The sequence below is a fragment of the Buteo buteo genome, chromosome 9, assembly GCF_964188355.1.
Source record: "Buteo buteo chromosome 9, bButBut1.hap1.1, whole genome shotgun sequence".
In the NCBI taxonomy this organism is placed as follows: Eukaryota; Metazoa; Chordata; class Aves; order Accipitriformes; family Accipitridae; genus Buteo; species Buteo buteo.
Genome location: NC_134179.1, coordinates 7,321,621 through 7,338,369, shown reverse-complemented (window position 1 = coordinate 7,338,369; position 16,749 = coordinate 7,321,621). Strand labels below are relative to the sequence as shown.

The 16,749-nt window shown below is 51.1% G+C and overlaps 1 protein-coding gene across 11 annotated transcripts in view; it reads left to right on the top strand.

The window, feature by feature from the left end:
- CEP164 (centrosomal protein 164) overlaps positions 1-16,749 on the top strand; it is a 51,521-nt gene that overhangs the window by 30,458 nt on the left and 4,314 nt on the right. For 6 of the 11 annotated variants that reach the window (XM_075035150.1, XM_075035149.1, XM_075035147.1 and 3 more), the window contains 13 exons: positions 192-335; positions 552-635; positions 2,907-2,975; positions 3,321-3,499; positions 4,053-4,179; positions 4,600-4,667; positions 4,853-5,060; positions 6,080-6,187; positions 7,327-7,441; positions 8,274-8,621; positions 9,087-9,153; positions 9,709-9,831; positions 10,733-16,286. In XM_075035150.1, coding sequence (XP_074891251.1) covers positions 192-335; positions 552-635; positions 2,907-2,975; positions 3,321-3,499; positions 4,053-4,179; positions 4,600-4,667; positions 4,853-5,060; positions 6,080-6,187; positions 7,327-7,441; positions 8,274-8,621; positions 9,087-9,153; positions 9,709-9,831; positions 10,733-10,832 — 1,740 coding nt within the window. In that variant the 3' untranslated portion in view covers positions 10,833-16,286. Of the gene's footprint in view, positions 1-191; positions 336-551; positions 636-2,906; positions 2,976-3,320; positions 3,500-4,052; positions 4,180-4,599; positions 4,668-4,852; positions 5,061-6,079; positions 6,188-7,326; positions 7,442-8,273; positions 8,622-9,086; positions 9,154-9,708; positions 9,884-10,732; positions 16,287-16,749 lie in introns of all 11 variants that reach the window. The other 5 variants (XM_075035143.1, XM_075035140.1, XM_075035142.1 and 2 more) reach the window with 5 other exon arrangements.

The following is a 16,749-nucleotide window of genomic DNA, read 5'->3' as shown; positions in this document are numbered from 1 at the left end:
TGAGCCATTCCCTTAACAATGTTGTCCCTGTAAGCAAGAGGTTTTAATCTGCTGAATTTAGTGTTTGCTCAGGAGCTGCTGTGTGATGGGCTGGCTTTCCAGAGGGTGTGTCCTGTGTGTTCATGTTGGTTTGCTGGAGAAGAGTGTGCTTCACTCAGCTGCTTTTCTTGTTTGTCTTTTGCAACAAACAGGAGAGAAAGCAAAGAGCGGAGCTGTTTGAAGGTCTCAGAAGTGAGATGGTACGCCTCCGACACCTTCATGAAGCTGAGGTGAAGGCTCTGCAGGTGGAGCTGGATGAGCGGCTTACTGCACTGCAGCACAGGCACAGGGAGAAGGTGAGGAGAATGCTTTGCCTAGCAGGTTGTTGTGACTTGGCTGCTTGGGGATGGCCTGGGTGCCAACACACCTCGGTGCACCTGCCACCCTCTACAGCCGAGGGTGACACAAGTGGCAGGTCATGTTTCCCAATTTTTGTTGTTCCTCCTGGTGGCAGAGCTCTGTCTGGTGAGCGAGGAACTTGTGCCATTCTCTAACTCAACATCTCTGGGCAGGAAAGAAAACTCCAGGATTCGGAAAATGAGCTTGAAATGCGCGCAAAGAACATCAAAGCTAGATCATTGCAGCTCCTTAGCCAGGTGAGTCAGCTCTGTTGGGCTTGCGGAGGTTTCCTGGGCTTGCGGAGGTTTCCTGGGCTTGCGGAGGTTTCCTGGGCTTGCGGAGGTTTCCTGGGCTTGCGGAGGTTTCCTGGGCTTGCGGAGGTTTCCTGGGCTTGCGGAGGTTTCCTGGGCTTGCGGAGGTTTCCTGGGCTTGCGGAGGTTTCCTGGGCTTGCGGAGGTTTCCTGGGCTTGCGGAGGTTTCCTGGGCTTGCGGAGGTTTCCTGGGCTTGCGGAGGTTTCCTGGGCTTGCGGAGGTTTCCTGGGCTTGCGGAGGTTTCCTGGGCTTGCGGAGGTTTCCTGGGCTTGCGGAGGTTTCCTGGGCTTGCGGAGGTTTCCTGGGCTTGCGGAGGTTTCCTGGGCTTGCGGAGGTTTCCTGGGCTTGCGGAGGTTTCCTGGGCTTGCGGAGGTTTCCTGGGCTTGCGGAGGTTTCCTGGGCTTGCGGAGGTTTCCTGGGCTTGCGGAGGTTTCCTGGGCTTGCGGAGGTTTCCTGGGCTTGCGGAGGTTTCCTGGGCTTGCGGAGGTTTCCTGGGCTTGCGGAGGTTTCCTGGGCTTGCGGAGGTTTCCTGGGCTTGCGGAGGTTTCCTGGGCTTGCGGAGGTTTCCTGGGCTTGCGGAGGTTTCCTGGGCTTGCGGAGGTTTCCTGGGCTTGCGGAGGTTTCCTGGGCTTGCGGAGGTTTCCTGGGCTTGCGGAGGTTTCCTGGGCTTGCGGAGGTTTCCTGGGCTTGCGGAGGTTTCCTGGGCTTGCGGAGGTTTCCTGGGCTTGCGGAGGTTTCCTGGGCTTGCGGAGGTTTCCTGGGCTTGCGGAGGTTTCCTGGGCTTGCGGAGGTTTCCTGGGCTTGCGGAGGTTTCCTGGGCTTGCGGAGGTTTCCTGGGCTTGCGGAGGTTTCCTGGGCTTGCGGAGGTTTCCTGGGCTTGCGGAGGTTTCCTGGGCTTGCGGAGGTTTCCTGGGCTTGCGGAGGTTTCCTGGGCTTGCGGAGGTTTCCTGGGCTTGCGGAGGTTTCCTGGGCTTGCGGAGGTTTCCTGGGCTTGCGGAGGTTTCCTGGGCTTGCGGAGGTTTCCTGGGCTTGCGGAGGTTTCCTGGGCTTGCGGAGGTTTCCTGGGCTTGCGGAGGTTTCCTGGGCTTGCGGAGGTTTCCTGGGCTTGCGGAGGTTTCCTGGGCTTGCGGAGGTTTCCTGGGCTTGCGGAGGTTTCCTGGGCTTGCGGAGGTTTCCTGGGCTTGCGGAGGTTTCCTGGGCTTGCGGAGGTTTCCTGGGCTTGCGGAGGTTTCCTGGGCTTGCGGAGGTTTCCTGGGCTTGCGGAGGTTTCCTGGGCTTGCGGAGGTTTCCTGGGCTTGCGGAGGTTTCCTGGGCTTGCGGAGGTTTCCTGGGCTTGCGGAGGTTTCCTGGGCTTGCGGAGGTTTCCTGGGCTTGCGGAGGTTTCCTGGGCTTGCGCTGCTCCTTCATGGGGGACTTCTTAGAAATGGTCAGCCAGGGCATTTTGCTGCCATCCAAGTTACAGGTAAAACTTCCATCACAAGTCAGAGCAGGGCTAAGCATTCCTAGTGGTACAGCCTCATGGCTGATGTTTGCAGTGGAAGTTAGTGCTCTGGGTTTGCTCAGTGCTTTGGGAAACAGTAAGTGGCTGTGAGAGTGGCAGAGGGATCTTTCAAGGTGGCATGTCCCATTCAGCATCGCTTCAGACTTTAGTCAATCCCTTCCTGATTTACCTCCTTTTCTCCCTGCTGCCATGAAAAGGGAGTGAGGGTTTCTGGATCTTGGGCAGCAGAGTGGGAGAATGAAGCACTCCGAATGCTCCTGTGGAGCTGGCAAAAACCACTGGCTGATGGCCTTTCCTGCCAGATCTCTTAAGTCCTGGCTGTGCCAAGGGCTGTAGATAACCTTGCTTCAGTCAGCCCTTCCTTTCCAAGCAGTGCAGAAGTGAGGAAATAAAAAGGTGGAGAAATGCTGGAGGCAACCAGAGGCTTCATAAAAGCGAGATCCTGCAGAAATGGCCATGTGCCTTGAATACTTTTGCAGCTAAGCAGGAAGGGGTGTTCTTCCCACAGGAATGCAAATATTCCCAGCTTCTCACTTGAAGTCAAATGAAGGGAGGGGAACTTGCCTGTGTGTGTGGGAGGGAATAAAGCAAAACTGACAACAAACCTCAGGTATTTTGAAATGGTCTTGAGACTTAGCCTGACCTCTACTTCAAGTGCTGCTCAGCATCAGCAGTCTCTGCTCTGATACTCACCTACTTTCTCATCTGTATATAGGAGGAGTCTCTGAGAAAGAAAAGGCAGCAGCTGCTGGATGAAGACAGACGGACTGAGCTAGAAAGAGATGTATGTATGTCTTAACTCTGGAGAGGTGTAGTGCTGCTTTTGTTTGGGGGTGAGGGCAGCATGCTAGAACTATGGCTTTAAAAAAAACAAACTGTTGCTTCTAAACTGTGAGTCTGAAAATGCCTCCCTGCCTTAGCCTAGAGTGCCATCCTGCTGGGAGTTTGATTAGCTCTGAGCTGTTTCCCAAAAAGAAGAGACAGTCCTCCCAGGATTGGTGTGTGGGGTGTGCATTTGTAGCTCTGGGACCTCCTGTGAACTGTGCAGGTAGCAAGCTCTTGCATGTTGTGTGCCTCTTATTTTGGTGTTGGGGAAATTGCTATGAGGGGTTTTTTGGTTTTCTTGTAGGAAGCTGCTTTAGCTTCTCAGCTCCGCCTGGAGGAGAACAGGAAGGAGCATGCCAGTCTCCTTGAGTCCATCTGGCAACTGCGTAGGTCTCTTGAAGAACTCCAGGACCAGAAAGCTGAGCTGGAGGCCCAGGTGGACTTGTTGCAGACCCGAAGCCAGAGGCTGCAAAAACGCATCAGGTGTGTGTATGACAAATTTCCTTGAATACAAAAAAAATTTACCCTATACCCCTAACAGAAACCTCTCTAACCTAACCTGGACCTTTCCCTTACCTCTGAGCTTCTTGTACGTTGGGCCACATCCATTCAGAATCCTAATGGTGGTTTTATTGCATGTTGAGGGCACGGAGGTCCAAGGGTCTGTTTCCAGATCTATTAATAACTCACTGTGTAAATTTGTCCCTTCGCCTTTGCTTGTCAGGTTCATTTGTTTATCGTCTCTGCGTTTGTCTTAAGAGGTTAATAAGATGCTTTGAGCAGGGCATTGAAATGCAAAGGAAAGATTTTCATAAGACAGCTGAGCTTCTGGGTAAGGGTGTGAAGCAATGAACCTCTGGCTGGGCAGGGAAAATGACATCACACCACAGACCTGATACTGGTGTTCTTGCACATCTGTGGCCCTTTCCCTCCTGGAAACTGGAGGTCACTTTGGACACCATTGCAGACAGATTACTGGGCTAGACAGACCTGCTGTCTCATCAGGTGCTGCCACTGTTGCTTTTTCTTGTGGCAGTGAGCTGGAAGCAGCTGTCAGGAGCAAACAGGAGGCTTTGAAAGAACTGGAGGCAGAAGAAAGTGTACAATCTCCAAGAAGGAAAGCTGAGCTCCATGTTGAAGACCTGAGAGAAACTACTCAAGCTGTGAGTAAAGCAGACTGTAAAGGTGCTTGCCTTGAGATCTGAGGCTGTAACTCCCTTGAAAATCCGTGCTTTTGTTCCTTCTGGGTGAACTTGTTTGAGATGCAGTAATGCGTTTTTCTTTGCCGGTGACATCAATATGTTTAGTAGTATTTGTTGATTTCTGTCTGTTATTACCGGGGGGGTGGGAAAGGAGTGCGAGATACTCAAGTGGCCTTGGAGTCAAAAGCAGGGCTCAAGTCAGGGATAGAAATGTGTTTTTTACTTTTGAAGTCACAAAACATCCCTGGCACTGGTTTTGGATCTGGGCAATACCATGGTGATGTCATTCTGAATATTTGCTCCTAATTGGATTCTTATGGGGTCCTGGGGTTCTGTTTCCCATACATGTTTCTTAATTTTTGAAATGTTTTAACTCCTCAGCACTCGTCCAGAGAGCCTGCTTCCCCACCCTCTCAAAGCCATGAGGACAGTGACTTCCAGTTTGACCAGTGAGTATCTGTATGCCAGCTGCTGCTGGAAAACGTTTTTTGCTTTGGTTTTACAAGCAAATTTTTTTGCTTGGGTTTACCTGCATTGCACTGATAATCTGCTTTTGGGGAGGGTGGTGCATGAGGCTTGCAGGATGGCACAGTCAGCACAGAAAGCCAGCAGCACGCCTATCTCTTTTGTGTAGCATCAGGAGCTACATCTCTGCGGAAGGGATCTCCATCAGGAATGCCAAGGAGTTCCTGGTGCGCCAGACCCGCTCCATGAGGAAGAGGCACACGGCACTGAAAGCTGCAAAGCAGCAGTGGCGCCAAGATATGCAGAAAGCCCAGGAGGTGGTGCAGGATCCCGACAGCTCCCAGCTCCTGGAGGGGGTGCGCAAGAACCTGGAAGAGGTGAGCTCCTGAGCGCTGCCTGCGTTCAGGTGTTGGGCATCGTGGCTGCACAAGTGAATCCACGGCTCTGGGATTCAGATTCAGATTCAGATCTTTTATGATAGATATGTCCCTGCTTGTGTCTTCCTCATCAGAACACAAGGGTCAGAGTCCTTCTCTCAGACTGGCTGTGGATTACTCCAGGAAGGCTGAGAGAGCTCTTCAGTAACATGGTGCAAATGCAGTGTCTGAGGAACAGGCTTAATGAGAACCTAACTTAGGCTTTGGATCACAGTGATGTTACTGTGCATCAGATGAGTGACCAAAAGTACCTATGTGTGCACACATAGCCCACAGCTAACAGAGCATTGCATAGTAGAATAGTTCTAGTTCTGTTTTGCTCCGTGTGCTTTGGACTAGGAAGGCTCTACAAAGCAGTCGCTGCAGTGCAGCCAACACTCAGTAGCTTGCTAGATTGCAGGAACTTTATTGTTAGTTGGAGCTCTTGGGACCTGAAAAATGGAGAAAGTATAGGTAGGGGAAAAAGGGATTTGTGTGTCATGCAAATCCCATAACCTTTTCTCCTCATAGTAAAGGAAGTGATAGGTATCCATCCCATCAGTAGGTACAAGTTTATGGTTGTAGCTCTAAAGTGATTTCACTCTTGCTTGGAAAGGGGTTCTTGAGTACTCATCAGCTCTGCTGATATGCCAACCAAAGACAGGGAAAGTCATAATATCTTCCATGGATTATAGGGAGCATTCATATTTGCAGAACCAAAGCTGTTGACCCTGTTGCATGCAGGGTTTGGAAGTGAAGCCTCCTTTTCCTTGGGGTGAAGTTGCTTAGAGGCATGTGCTCTGCGCTCTGTACGCTCTGCTTCGTGTGCTCTTGAAGACTTGGGAGCAACTTTACTCCAGCAGCATGATTTCCTGTGCTGAGTAGAAGTGAGATAATGAAAGTCACCCTAACCAATATACATTATTTCTTGTCATTCTTGTTTTGTTTTCCTCCTCGGCTTGGCTGTTGATCCACTGTAGGAAGCAAAGCAGTTGGACACGATGAAGTCGGCTATGCGGAAAGGACAGGTGCTGCTGAAGAAGAAGGAAGAGAAACTAAGCCAGCTGGAGTCCTCACTGCTGGAGGAGGTAACCACCAGCATTGCTGTTGTTTGGGCCTGCCTAGCCGCACTCCACCCTGCCCAGAGCTCTTGGCATCCTCCCCTAGGCTGGAGTCTCTGCAGGGCTTTTGGTCCCCATGAGGGCTGTTTAGCTCATGCCCAAAGACAGGCATTTGCCAATAGAGCTGGATTTTAGAAACACATTCTCTGAGAGCAGAATGGTGTGTCTGTCTGAGAGCGGTGGAAGAGAAGGCTAGTCACAAAGTTGGAGAAAATGACAAACCTAATTGGACTAGGACCCCTCTGATTCACTAGGTCTGCTGTCCACAGGACAAATGTGGGCTGGGGTTTGAGATGGAGGCTTTCTTCCACGGTGGTGGCTTGCCAGGCAGGGCTGCTGGTGGCAGCAATGGCATTGGGTGGAGAAAACCTGCAGAGTGCACTGGCTTGTGAGAAGCTTGCTTGTTAGGTTGGAAATTAATCATTGTTAATACTGATATGCTGAAGTATCCTACAACATAAACTAAAACCTCACATCAGAATGGTTAGAGGTAGTCTTAACTGTCTGTATCTTGGTCGAGGTGGCAAATACTGTGCCTTCCCTCTGCTGATAACATCTGGACTCACTGTTAAGCATGTGGCTGCAGAGTGGATACAGAAAGCAACCTGAAAAAGCCACATGATTTGAGCCTAGAGAAAACAAGGGCAGGTCACCTCATGTGAGCTAGGATTGAGTCTGCTTTCCTGACCAAGGCAAGCCTTGGAGTCTGTTCAGCTCTGCCTGGGACCATGTGGCCTTAGGCAGGGCAGCAGCAGATAGGAAAGCATGAGACCTTTAATGGTCAAGCACTTCTCTGCGGTGCAAAAAGAACCCAGTCCGCACGAGAGTTTTGAGGCTTATTTAAAGCACAAAACGCTTTGACTTCTGCCTGGAAGGGCCCTTTCACATGGTTATTAGTTGGCCACTAGTGCCTACCTGTGCTGCTTCCAGAGACTGAGCAGTCTTCTTGACTTTCAGATTTTGTTGTTGGGGACTGAAGATGAGTCTGCCTTCACTTGGCCTATGCCTGTCTGTGCAGACTAGCTGTAGGCAGTATTCCAGTGACTTTTATGTTTCAGGGACAGAAGAGCAGGTTTTATTTGCATTATTTTCCTTCTTTTGACCAGCTTTCAGATGAAGACACGCTGAAGAGTGCTGCATGCAAGAAGGTGGTGACTTTTGATCTCAGCAACTCTGAGGACACAAACAGCACATCCAGTGTAAATCTACATCAGCCTAAATGTAAGTGCCTGACTGGCTCGATACACTGTGCCCAACATATAATGTTTTAGACCTAGTTCTGGCTTTTGCTCTAGTGCCTCTGATGTACCTTCTGTTGTTCTCACTTGTGCTTATTAGTGTCTAAGGCAGGTCTGCTATCTGTGACTGGGACTGCTCTGCATGTAACATTTGATTTGAAAAACTTATTTCCTGCCTGTACTGGCAGGTAAGAGGGATGGAATCTGTATGTGAACTTGCCTTTTAAATCTCTGCCTTTGTTTTTAGAGCAGATTATAAAATCAGGCTTCAGATCTTCCCTCTCTGCTGTTGCAGAGCTGTATTGCTCTTCTGCAGGTGTCCAGGCTTCTTCCTCACATTTCTGGCAGGAGAGGCTGCTGCAATTCCCTCTGCTGCTTGTGCTTTTTTGTTTGCCTTCAGTTGTGTGTAACTGGAGTTGTGCAGGTGGGAAGAAGGGCTCCCCATAAACAGTCAGGAAGGCAGGAGGGTTGTATTGCTTGCAGAAAGGCTGGCAAGGCTGAAGCTTAAAGAAAACTTAGAAAGCTTCCCTATGGCAACAGATGGACAAGCTGTCCAGTCTGGGATCATCTCTGACCCTGATCAGTAAACAATCTGCATGTTGGTCAAGAAACATGAAACTTAAGGGTTTTCTATGTGAAACTTGAGGGTTTCCTCTGGCTGCAGAGCCAGGTTTTTGCCTCTGTATCCCACTTAGCACAGATTGATCAGACTCAGCTCGGAGTGTAACGCATGGTGGAAAGTGGGTCTTCTGCCAGGGAGGCAGTGTCTCCCTTGCCTTCCCAGTGATCCCTTTTTCTCCCCCCTCTTCTGCCAGTTGATTTGACAACTGATTTACAGCCTGCCCCCCAGCTGGACAAGATCCAATACTTGACAGACTCTCTGCAACGTATCACTAGCGAGCTGAATGGGGTCCTTGGTGTCTTGGGCTCTCTGAACAATCGCCAGTCTCCACTCTTCACCTCGATGCCCTGTGACAGTGTCCCTCTGTCTACCTATGCCTCCTTGGCAGGACTCCAGGCAGGTGGTTCCCTGGCGCCCCGCGCTGGGGTGTCACTGGTGGACCAGTGGGCCTGGAGCACTGGGCTGAGCTCTAGCAGCTCTTTCACAGCTGGACAGTCAGTGGACAGCATGCTGGCAGAGAAATGGCACAAGTATTTCCCAGGTAAGTCTCCTATCCTTAATCCATCTGCTTGCTTGCATATGACTTTCGATTTCACAGCCCTGCAACTTCTAACCAGCTCAGCCTTCCAATGCTGGTGAGGCCAGATCCACTGGTGCTGCTGATAGGAAGGGTGCTAATGAGATAAGGAATGAGACCCTTGTTCCAGGAAGTGCAGCATATGGCTGATCTTGTCATCCTGCTTCTGGAGCAGTTCAGCCTCTGATATGCGCATAAGAAAGCAGTTTTTACTAAAAAAGAGAGCAAAAGAGGAGACAGCCCTGCTTCACTGGAAGCCTCCTGTGAATTGCAGATAGGATTCACCATCTTTGTTTTCTTAACATTGCTATGTCCTCAGCAGGTGGCTCAGCTTGTAGGGACAGCGTGTCCGTAGTACAAGAAAGTAAATGCACTCAGATATAAAGACTATTGATTTGGGCGGCCCCGTACTTAATGCCTGTTTTCCAGGTGGGTTCCCGTCGCTCAGTGAAAGTTCCAGGCCTCTTGACAACAAGCTGGGATACATACCTGCAAAGTAAGGGTCTTGTTCCTTGAGTTGTTGTTTCATTGTGCTGCTTTTACTTCTCTGGAATGATTTCTAGGTCATGTATTGTATAAAAAGTAGATAACAAAATCATAAGCTACATAATAAGTAGACAAGTTAGATACTATTAGTTATTCACTGCCACATGCTCAACACTGCCTTGTAGCTTCTACAGGAAAGCTGCCATCATAGTTGTGCTGATAACCCTCATTCCAGGACCAGGGTCCAAGGGTGCTGGCATTGGGCCGCACTGGCTCTGCTGTGATGGGCAATGCTGTGTGGGTGGATGGAGTGGAGGCTGCCACCTGAACCTTTCTGAACCTATACAGATGGAAAGGAGGACAGCAGCCTGACAGTGGGTGGCTGCTACAGCTTTTCTCTATGATGTAGTTGGGCAGAGGACTTTGAGCTAAGAGGAGGTTGCTTTTTGTTAACTGTGGCTCTTTCTGTAGAAGCCCATCACTTTCTTTCTCAGCTCTGGGATTGTTTCTGCCTAGACCTCTCTTTTCCCACTTGTGCTGTCTCTTTCTCTCTCATGTGCAACAGTGAGCAAATACGGATGTTCCAGCACTCCCAGTTCCAGAGCCATGTGTCAGACAATATGAGTATTCAAGGAATGATTGAGACCAACAAGAAATGGCTAGAAGATTTCAAGAGGGGTTCAAAAGTGTATCCTTTGCCTGGCTCTGGTCTTTAATTGCACTCCAGCTTTCTGCAGCAGGTAGGTGGAGGCAGGAGGTGAGCGAATCAGGAGCACTAAAGCATTGAACAGCAATTTTGAAGCCTTAGCCTCTAATTTAGTGTCTGGTTCTGCAAAGGAATATGGTGTTTAGCAGTTAGAGCATGAGTGACCTGTTTGCTCTTCTTTGAGCTGTACTTGTCCAAGAAAGTCTATTCCCTTTCCCTGTTTGCACTGTGATGCTCTTTAGTGCCATGATACACAGCAGTTGGAACTGGTAATGTGAGAAATTAAAGAAATTAACAAAAGAGTGCAGAATGGAGGAGGCAGGGAAGTAGGGGGCCTAGTCTTGCAGGCCTGCTTTTGGTGCCATTGAGACAGCCCCAGCCGCATTGGGGATTTTGCCACGGGCAGTCCCTGCTGAGCAGCCCGGAATGAGGGAGCAGTGTCTCTGTGAGGTGACGTGTGGGGAGACCCTGCGACTGGGGAGGGAGGGCTCCCTGGTGGACCTCTCCCCCCAGCTCAGCTTTGAGGTGCATTGTAGCATGCAGTTGGATCAAATAAGTGAGATGTCTCTGTGCTATTAGCGGGGATGCTTCCAGGCTTGTGTTGTAACAGCATTATGCTGAGGCTGTCTGTGTCTCCTACAGTGTGTGCTGATATTAGCAGCAAATCCTTTGGGCCTCTGATAGAGCATGCTGTCCTGAGCACGGTGCTCCTTTGAATTCCCTAATCCCCCTTTAATTCCATCTGACTTGAATGCAGCAGGCTAAATACAGCATGTGTGCACAAGGCTGGCTCCTGTCCCTCAGTACCTGTCCTGTCTGCTGGCTGTGCTCATGTATGCTAATTCCTTGTGTAAGCCAGGCTTTTCCTTCACCCAGCTGCCAGACCTCTCTTCCCAGGTGTGCAGAAGCCCCCTGCCAGCAGCCCCAACCTACTTCAGCTAGGACTGGATGAAAACAGACAAATTAAAGTGTACCATTACTAAAAGATGGGACTGAAGAGATGGTGGCGGGGGCCCGTGCAATCTCCCTAGTGATACGTTGAGTTTCAGTGATGCCCAGCCATCTCAGCTGTGTCTTTGTGCTGTGCCCTTGAAATAAAGTCTCTTTACAAGCGAGTGGAGGAAGGAAGAAATGAACTTCCCAGGTGGATTCTTCTAATCCCGTAATGTGTCCAAATATACTTTATAGACTGTTTAATCCAGTGGTGAAATATCAGGGCTTCAATAAATCAACAGTTCTCTCATTAGTATTCTAGCAATCGTGAGCCAGAGCTGTGAATCATGGAGGACTTTGAGTAACTGGTCAAGGGGGAGGATGTGAATCCAGCTGAGACTCTGCTAGAGGAAATGTGTCAGGAAATGAGCCCACACTGATGCCTAGCCAATGCTTAATTGCAGGTGGGCCAAGTCATCTGGCCTCTGACATGTGTGGGAACAGGGGAGAACGAACAGCGAAATGGCTGTAGAGCATGGGGACAGGCTCGGGGAATGGCAGATTCTGACTCTCGGAAAATGTACCTCTCTTTTGGGGTGGAAGCAATAGGAGCTAAGCCAGGAGTGGCTTTTCATGGCAGATTTGGAAAAGAGCTCCCTGCTTCCTCTTTCTGCCACGCCAAACGGAGCTGTGCAGCGTAGCTGTGTTATGGGAGCTCTTCTCCTGTGTTACAAATGTGCCAATGGCAATGTGGAGTGGGGATGGCAAGAGAGTGTGGGGTGGTGTCTGCTGGCGCAGGTGCTGTGAAGGAACTTGGCCTAGTGTGAATGTCAAGACAAAGCCCCACCTGCGTCCTTCCATGCCCTGGGGAGAGGGATCCAGAGCTTGGCTCAGCAGCTGGGGTCTCCTTCCACGCAGCAGGGCTGGGGAGGCAGATGGGAGCCCTTGGTGCCAAGCCTGGAGCCTGGTCTTGCTGTTCCTGCGGCAGCTCTGCTGGGCTCCTGGGAAAGCAGGTCTCAGGAGGTGGTGAAATGGGCTCTGCATGGCCAGAAACCTGGCTGAGGTGTCGGGATGTTCTTGGACCTCAGCTGCAAGACGGTGGCTTGTTGCTTTGCTCACCGGGTGGCTGCAGTGGTGTTCCTCTGCAGAGGCTGTATCCAGAGCATGTCACCACCCTGCCGGGGCGCATGGAGCTGGGAGGGGGCAGAGGGTGCTGCTCTAACCGACAGGGGGGGAGTGGAACTCAGCTTTCATACTGCTGAGTGGGAAATGTGGTATTTGGTTGTCTTTGTCAGTATTTCCTCCAAGCTGACTTTAAATATTTAATGCTTTAAAAAATGCTGAACCACTTGCCATTTTGTCTGCGGAAGAAGCCTGCACTTCAAGGGATCCCATCTGTGAGAAATCGTCTTCAAAGCCATTCTCCTTAGAGACGGCTGATGCAGGGAGGCTGGGAAAGCTGCTGCTCTGCACCCTTTCGTGCTGTTTGTGTTCCTCAGTGTGGCTAATGATGTGCAGCAGAGTAAAGCAGAACCCCCTCCTGCTTTGCTTCCCGGTTGTTGTGTACTGGCACAACACCACAACAGCTCACGCTGTGAGCGTGGCAGGGGAATGTTTACATGCAAATAGAAATATATTTTTGATGAACATCATTTTAAAACTGTTAATGTCTGTATATATTTTTTTGCTGATTTGCCTAGAATTTTTTTAATTACTTGGCCAGCCTTTGTCCTAGGACAGCTTGATCCTCTGGTCAAGTCTGTGTTCTCCCACCTTCTGGTCACTAACGAAGTACAGCGTAGTCCTTCTGCAGGCACTGCCAGAAGAGAATGTCCCACTGGTGTCCTTGCTGAGGAAATCCTAGCTAGCTCTTACCAGTGCTGACTGAGTGGGGGGACCTCAGATGCCCACAGTTATCTATTTTAGAAGGGACCCTATGGTTCTGGCTTTCTTGTGGCATGGGGAGGCTGTCAGCCTGGTGGATGCTGTGCCCAAAGCCACATGGCTGAGTCCACTTTTTGTGTTCAGAGAAACATGTATTACTAGTGCGGAGAAATGTCTGTTTTCATAGCAATAACCTGGTTTGAGACATGCTCCTTTTTCCTGTTAAAACCTGTGAGAGCAGCTGTATCTGGTGGTGTATGCAAATTAAATCAACATGAGCCTGTTTTGTATGATGGTGATGTTTGTAGCTCTATTTTTTTCTTGTTGAGGTGTTCTGTTGTAGGCCTAGATATCCAGCTTGTACTTACCATTCACATCTTCCCTGTGTCTCTCTGGGCTGTTTCGTGTTTTGTCTTGTCAAGGTCATGTCTGGCAATTTCCAAGACCACTTCAGCTCACTGTGGCTTTATTACCATTATTCTGTTAAGTATCTGGCCAGGGTAGCAAATGCATGGGCAGATAGAAAGCTAAAAAACAGAACTACAAAAGCAATTCTTCATGGGGCTTTCAGCCAGCAGGACAGCTTTTCATGGGCTCATATCCTGCCCTTTTCATAAAACTGTCATCCAGTCTTGTTAAAACAGTTGTCTTGCTCTGGAGCTTTATGTCAAGGTTGGAGGACGGGCTGTGTGCAGGAGCAGTCCACAGCTGGCTCGGCTGGGCACCGAGGGAGGGGCTGCCTGCGGGACGGGTGAAGGTGCGGGGGTCTCTGCCGGAGCAGGTGGGGAGCTTTCCCTGGGAAATGGGAAGAACTGCGTTGTGCTGGCTGGGAAGAGGGCTTTGCTCCGGAGTGGCTCTCCAGCAACTCGGGATGTGTTAAAATTGACTAACTCTGCAGATTGGCAGTTGCTACTGACTTCTCCATTTATTTTGGAGCAGATGGGAATTTTCCCCCAAGTGGTGGTTCAGGCGCTGCTGCTGCTGCAGCACTGTGCTTGCTGGAGTCCTGCCCGTGGGCTCACCAAACAACAGTCTTGCCAGAAATTAGGGAGGATTGGTGATGTGGTGTTCTCTTCTCATGGCTTGTTCCTTTCTTCTTCTCGCCTCCTTCCAGCAGCCCTGGGACACCCATAGTAGCCCTTCCCAGCTGTGCATGTTTGCCCCTTTGGGATTTTTTCCCTTTAAAGTAGTCTCTCATGAAAGACTCGGCTTCTCCTGGGTCTCCAAGCACTGCTGTGAAGGCTTCGTCTGTCCAAATGGGGCATTTGCCGCATGTGTCCTGGCTGGGGACTCTCCAGTGCTGAGACACTGCGGATAGGTAATGTGACCAGTGACCACAAGGATGCGGAGAGGGGAAGTTTGGCACCTGCCCTTATTTTTCCAGCTCTGATTCCTCTGCATAGTGCATTGCTCGCCAGAAATCCTAGGTTCAGGTGGATAGGGATGTGGGGACTCTGGGTGATCACGTGATCTGAGCTACTGGTACAACAGAAAAGCCAAACGTGGTTCAAGGATGCGTGAGGCAAATGGACACGTGCAGGGTCTGGGATGCTACTGTGCAAGGTTGTGGTCTGCCTGCGGAGGGAGGGCTGGAAAGGAAGGAGTGTGACTGCTGCTCTACATGCTGGAGAGAGGAAGGCTGTTGGAGCTGGAGGCCTGAAGAGGCACAGGAAGAACAATATGTGAATCAGCTGGTCACGCAGGAATGGAGGCTGATGGTTAGAGGCACATCCTTACAAACAAAACGGAAACCACCATCAAACCTTGAATCACCCCCGTTCTTGCTGTGCATGATCTGCACTTGGGTGTCTTTGCCTGCTGGAGAGCTGCGATAAGAACTGCTGGAGGAGGTCTCTGACGGCAATGCACACTGTCTAGGTAGGTGCTTTTGGGGGCAGGTCCCCCACCCCACTCCTGAGGCAGCTGCTGTGCAAAGAGCACGGGGCAGCTCTGAGAAATCCAGTCTGAACTGTAGGTGCGTGCTGGCTGTGGGAGGCTTAGCTGTAATCCTCCTGAGAATCGGTCCCAAGCCCAGGAGGTCTGCCCCAGCTCATGGGTCCGAGGTGTGGGGCATGTGCCTGCGTGTCCGTGCGCACTGGCCTGCGTATGTATGTAGAGAAGAGGATTTGCTTTTCCTGGAACGCCAGTACTGTATATGTTGGAGAAACTCAGTGATTAGAAGAGCAAAAGGACAGTGCACGATTACTTTGCCAAGACGAACGTGAGCCGTAAGCTCATTAAGGGGCTTGGTCTCTGCCTGCTGAAGAAGGTACGCTTCAGTCCTTGGCTATTTGGAGACCACTGTGCATTGCTCCGAGAGCTTTGCCTTCCCGGGACGGAGGGAGCCCCTCGGCCACCCCAGCCATGCTGGCAACCCTGATGACAGCACTGTTCTTTGTGGTGAGAGCATTTGGGCAGGTGAGTCTGGGCTGGCCTGGCAGCAGGTAGGATTTATTGCTTTCCATTTTATTTCTAGAAATGTGTGGGTTATCTTACTAGGGAAGGTAGTGAGCAGTGGGGAATGTGGGCTGGGGATGCCCCAGCTCCTGTTCCAGCATAGCTGTGGCTGTGCTGTGAGCCCCTGCAGCAGTGTGCAGCCCAGTGGGTCTGCATGTCCTCGGCAAGTTGCCCACAGTGTTGGCTTGGGAGCACGTGTGAGTTTTTGTCATCATAGCATTAGCAGGTGTATTGGCAGCTTTGCAGAGCATGGTTCCCTGTTGTGCCCATGCATGTAGGAAGCAAGTGCAGGGGCTTGGGCTTCCCAGTTTGGTGAGCAAGAGCTGCGAATGTGCATGTTGAGCCTCAGAGCACTTTGGGTTGGGGAGGAAGAACAACCCTCCCCCGTCTAGGGTTGCTTTCTCTTGGGGAGAGGAAGAAAAGTGGGAATGTCTGCTAGGCTGGCCAGGGGCTGTGTCACCAGCCTGGCTGACTCTTTGAGGACAGGCAGTTGTTCCTGGTCCCGCTGACTGCACCTCTGGCTTTCGTAGCTCCTTCCCCAGGGTCCCACAGCAGTGCGCAGCAGTGTGCTCCGGCCCTGCTGCGTGGTGTGTGATGCAGGCGATAGTGACTGTCCTGGTGTCAGGGTGTGATACTGCAGCAGAGCTCCGAGTGCTGCCTCCTGTGGTCTCTAGACCAGCTCCTGCCCTCTGCCGTTCCCTGTCCCCAAAAACACCTTGGGGCAAGGAGAGGAGGCAGAGGTCTCTGCTTGCCCTGCTGGGAATGGCCGCCTGTGCCTCCCGAAACCAGGCCACCCTGGGCAGGAGGTCTGGGCCACCCATGCTTTGTGCAGAGCCATGTGGCCTCAGCATCACCTGTGAGCTCTGCAGCCCCACTACTTTGTGCTGTGAGAGTTGCTCATTGGCATGGTGCCGGGAAGACACTCTGAGCATCACTGCAGCTGGCAAGGCCACCATGGGTTGTGTTTACTGCATATGGAGGAGCAGCTCTTTCTGTTGCTCTTCAGCTTCTCTCTTGTCCCCTCACCTGCTGCAAATCCTTTCTGTGTCCAGCTCGGGACCAGCTTGTTTCACGAAGAGCCCCTGCCGTACCTTGTGTACCAGCCCCTGCCCTGGCAGATCCAGTGCGTGACACAGAGCCGCCGCACCAGCCGGGATAGCGAGGTGAGGGCTGGCTTCTCTGCCTGCGGTCAGCCGAGGGAGCTGGGTGGGGGATGATGGCAGTGCCTGGTGCAGAAGGAGCAGCCAGCATCCACTGACCAAACAGAAGACTCGGGAAGGGGGAGATATTTTCCTCCTTCCCTTGCAAAACAGAAAATAGGGTAATGCCAGGAAGCAGGGCAAGCTGAAAAACGTAGGAGACGTATTTGTAGACCAAGTCAAGCTGCTTTTTAGGAATGAAAATATCCCCTAGCAGACCTGACATCCCAGGCACTGCAGTTTTGTGGTAGGGGCTGGAGTCGAGGAAACGAACCCAGCAAGTCTGGTTCCACGCTGGTTATGAAATGCAGATCTAGTGAGGCTAGCCTGTGCCAATGTACGTCCAAAGGTGCTACTGGCATATCTCACAGATCTGACTTTTGATACAAAGCTCTTTTCTGTTCCTCCCTGGAGGACTTTTCACAAA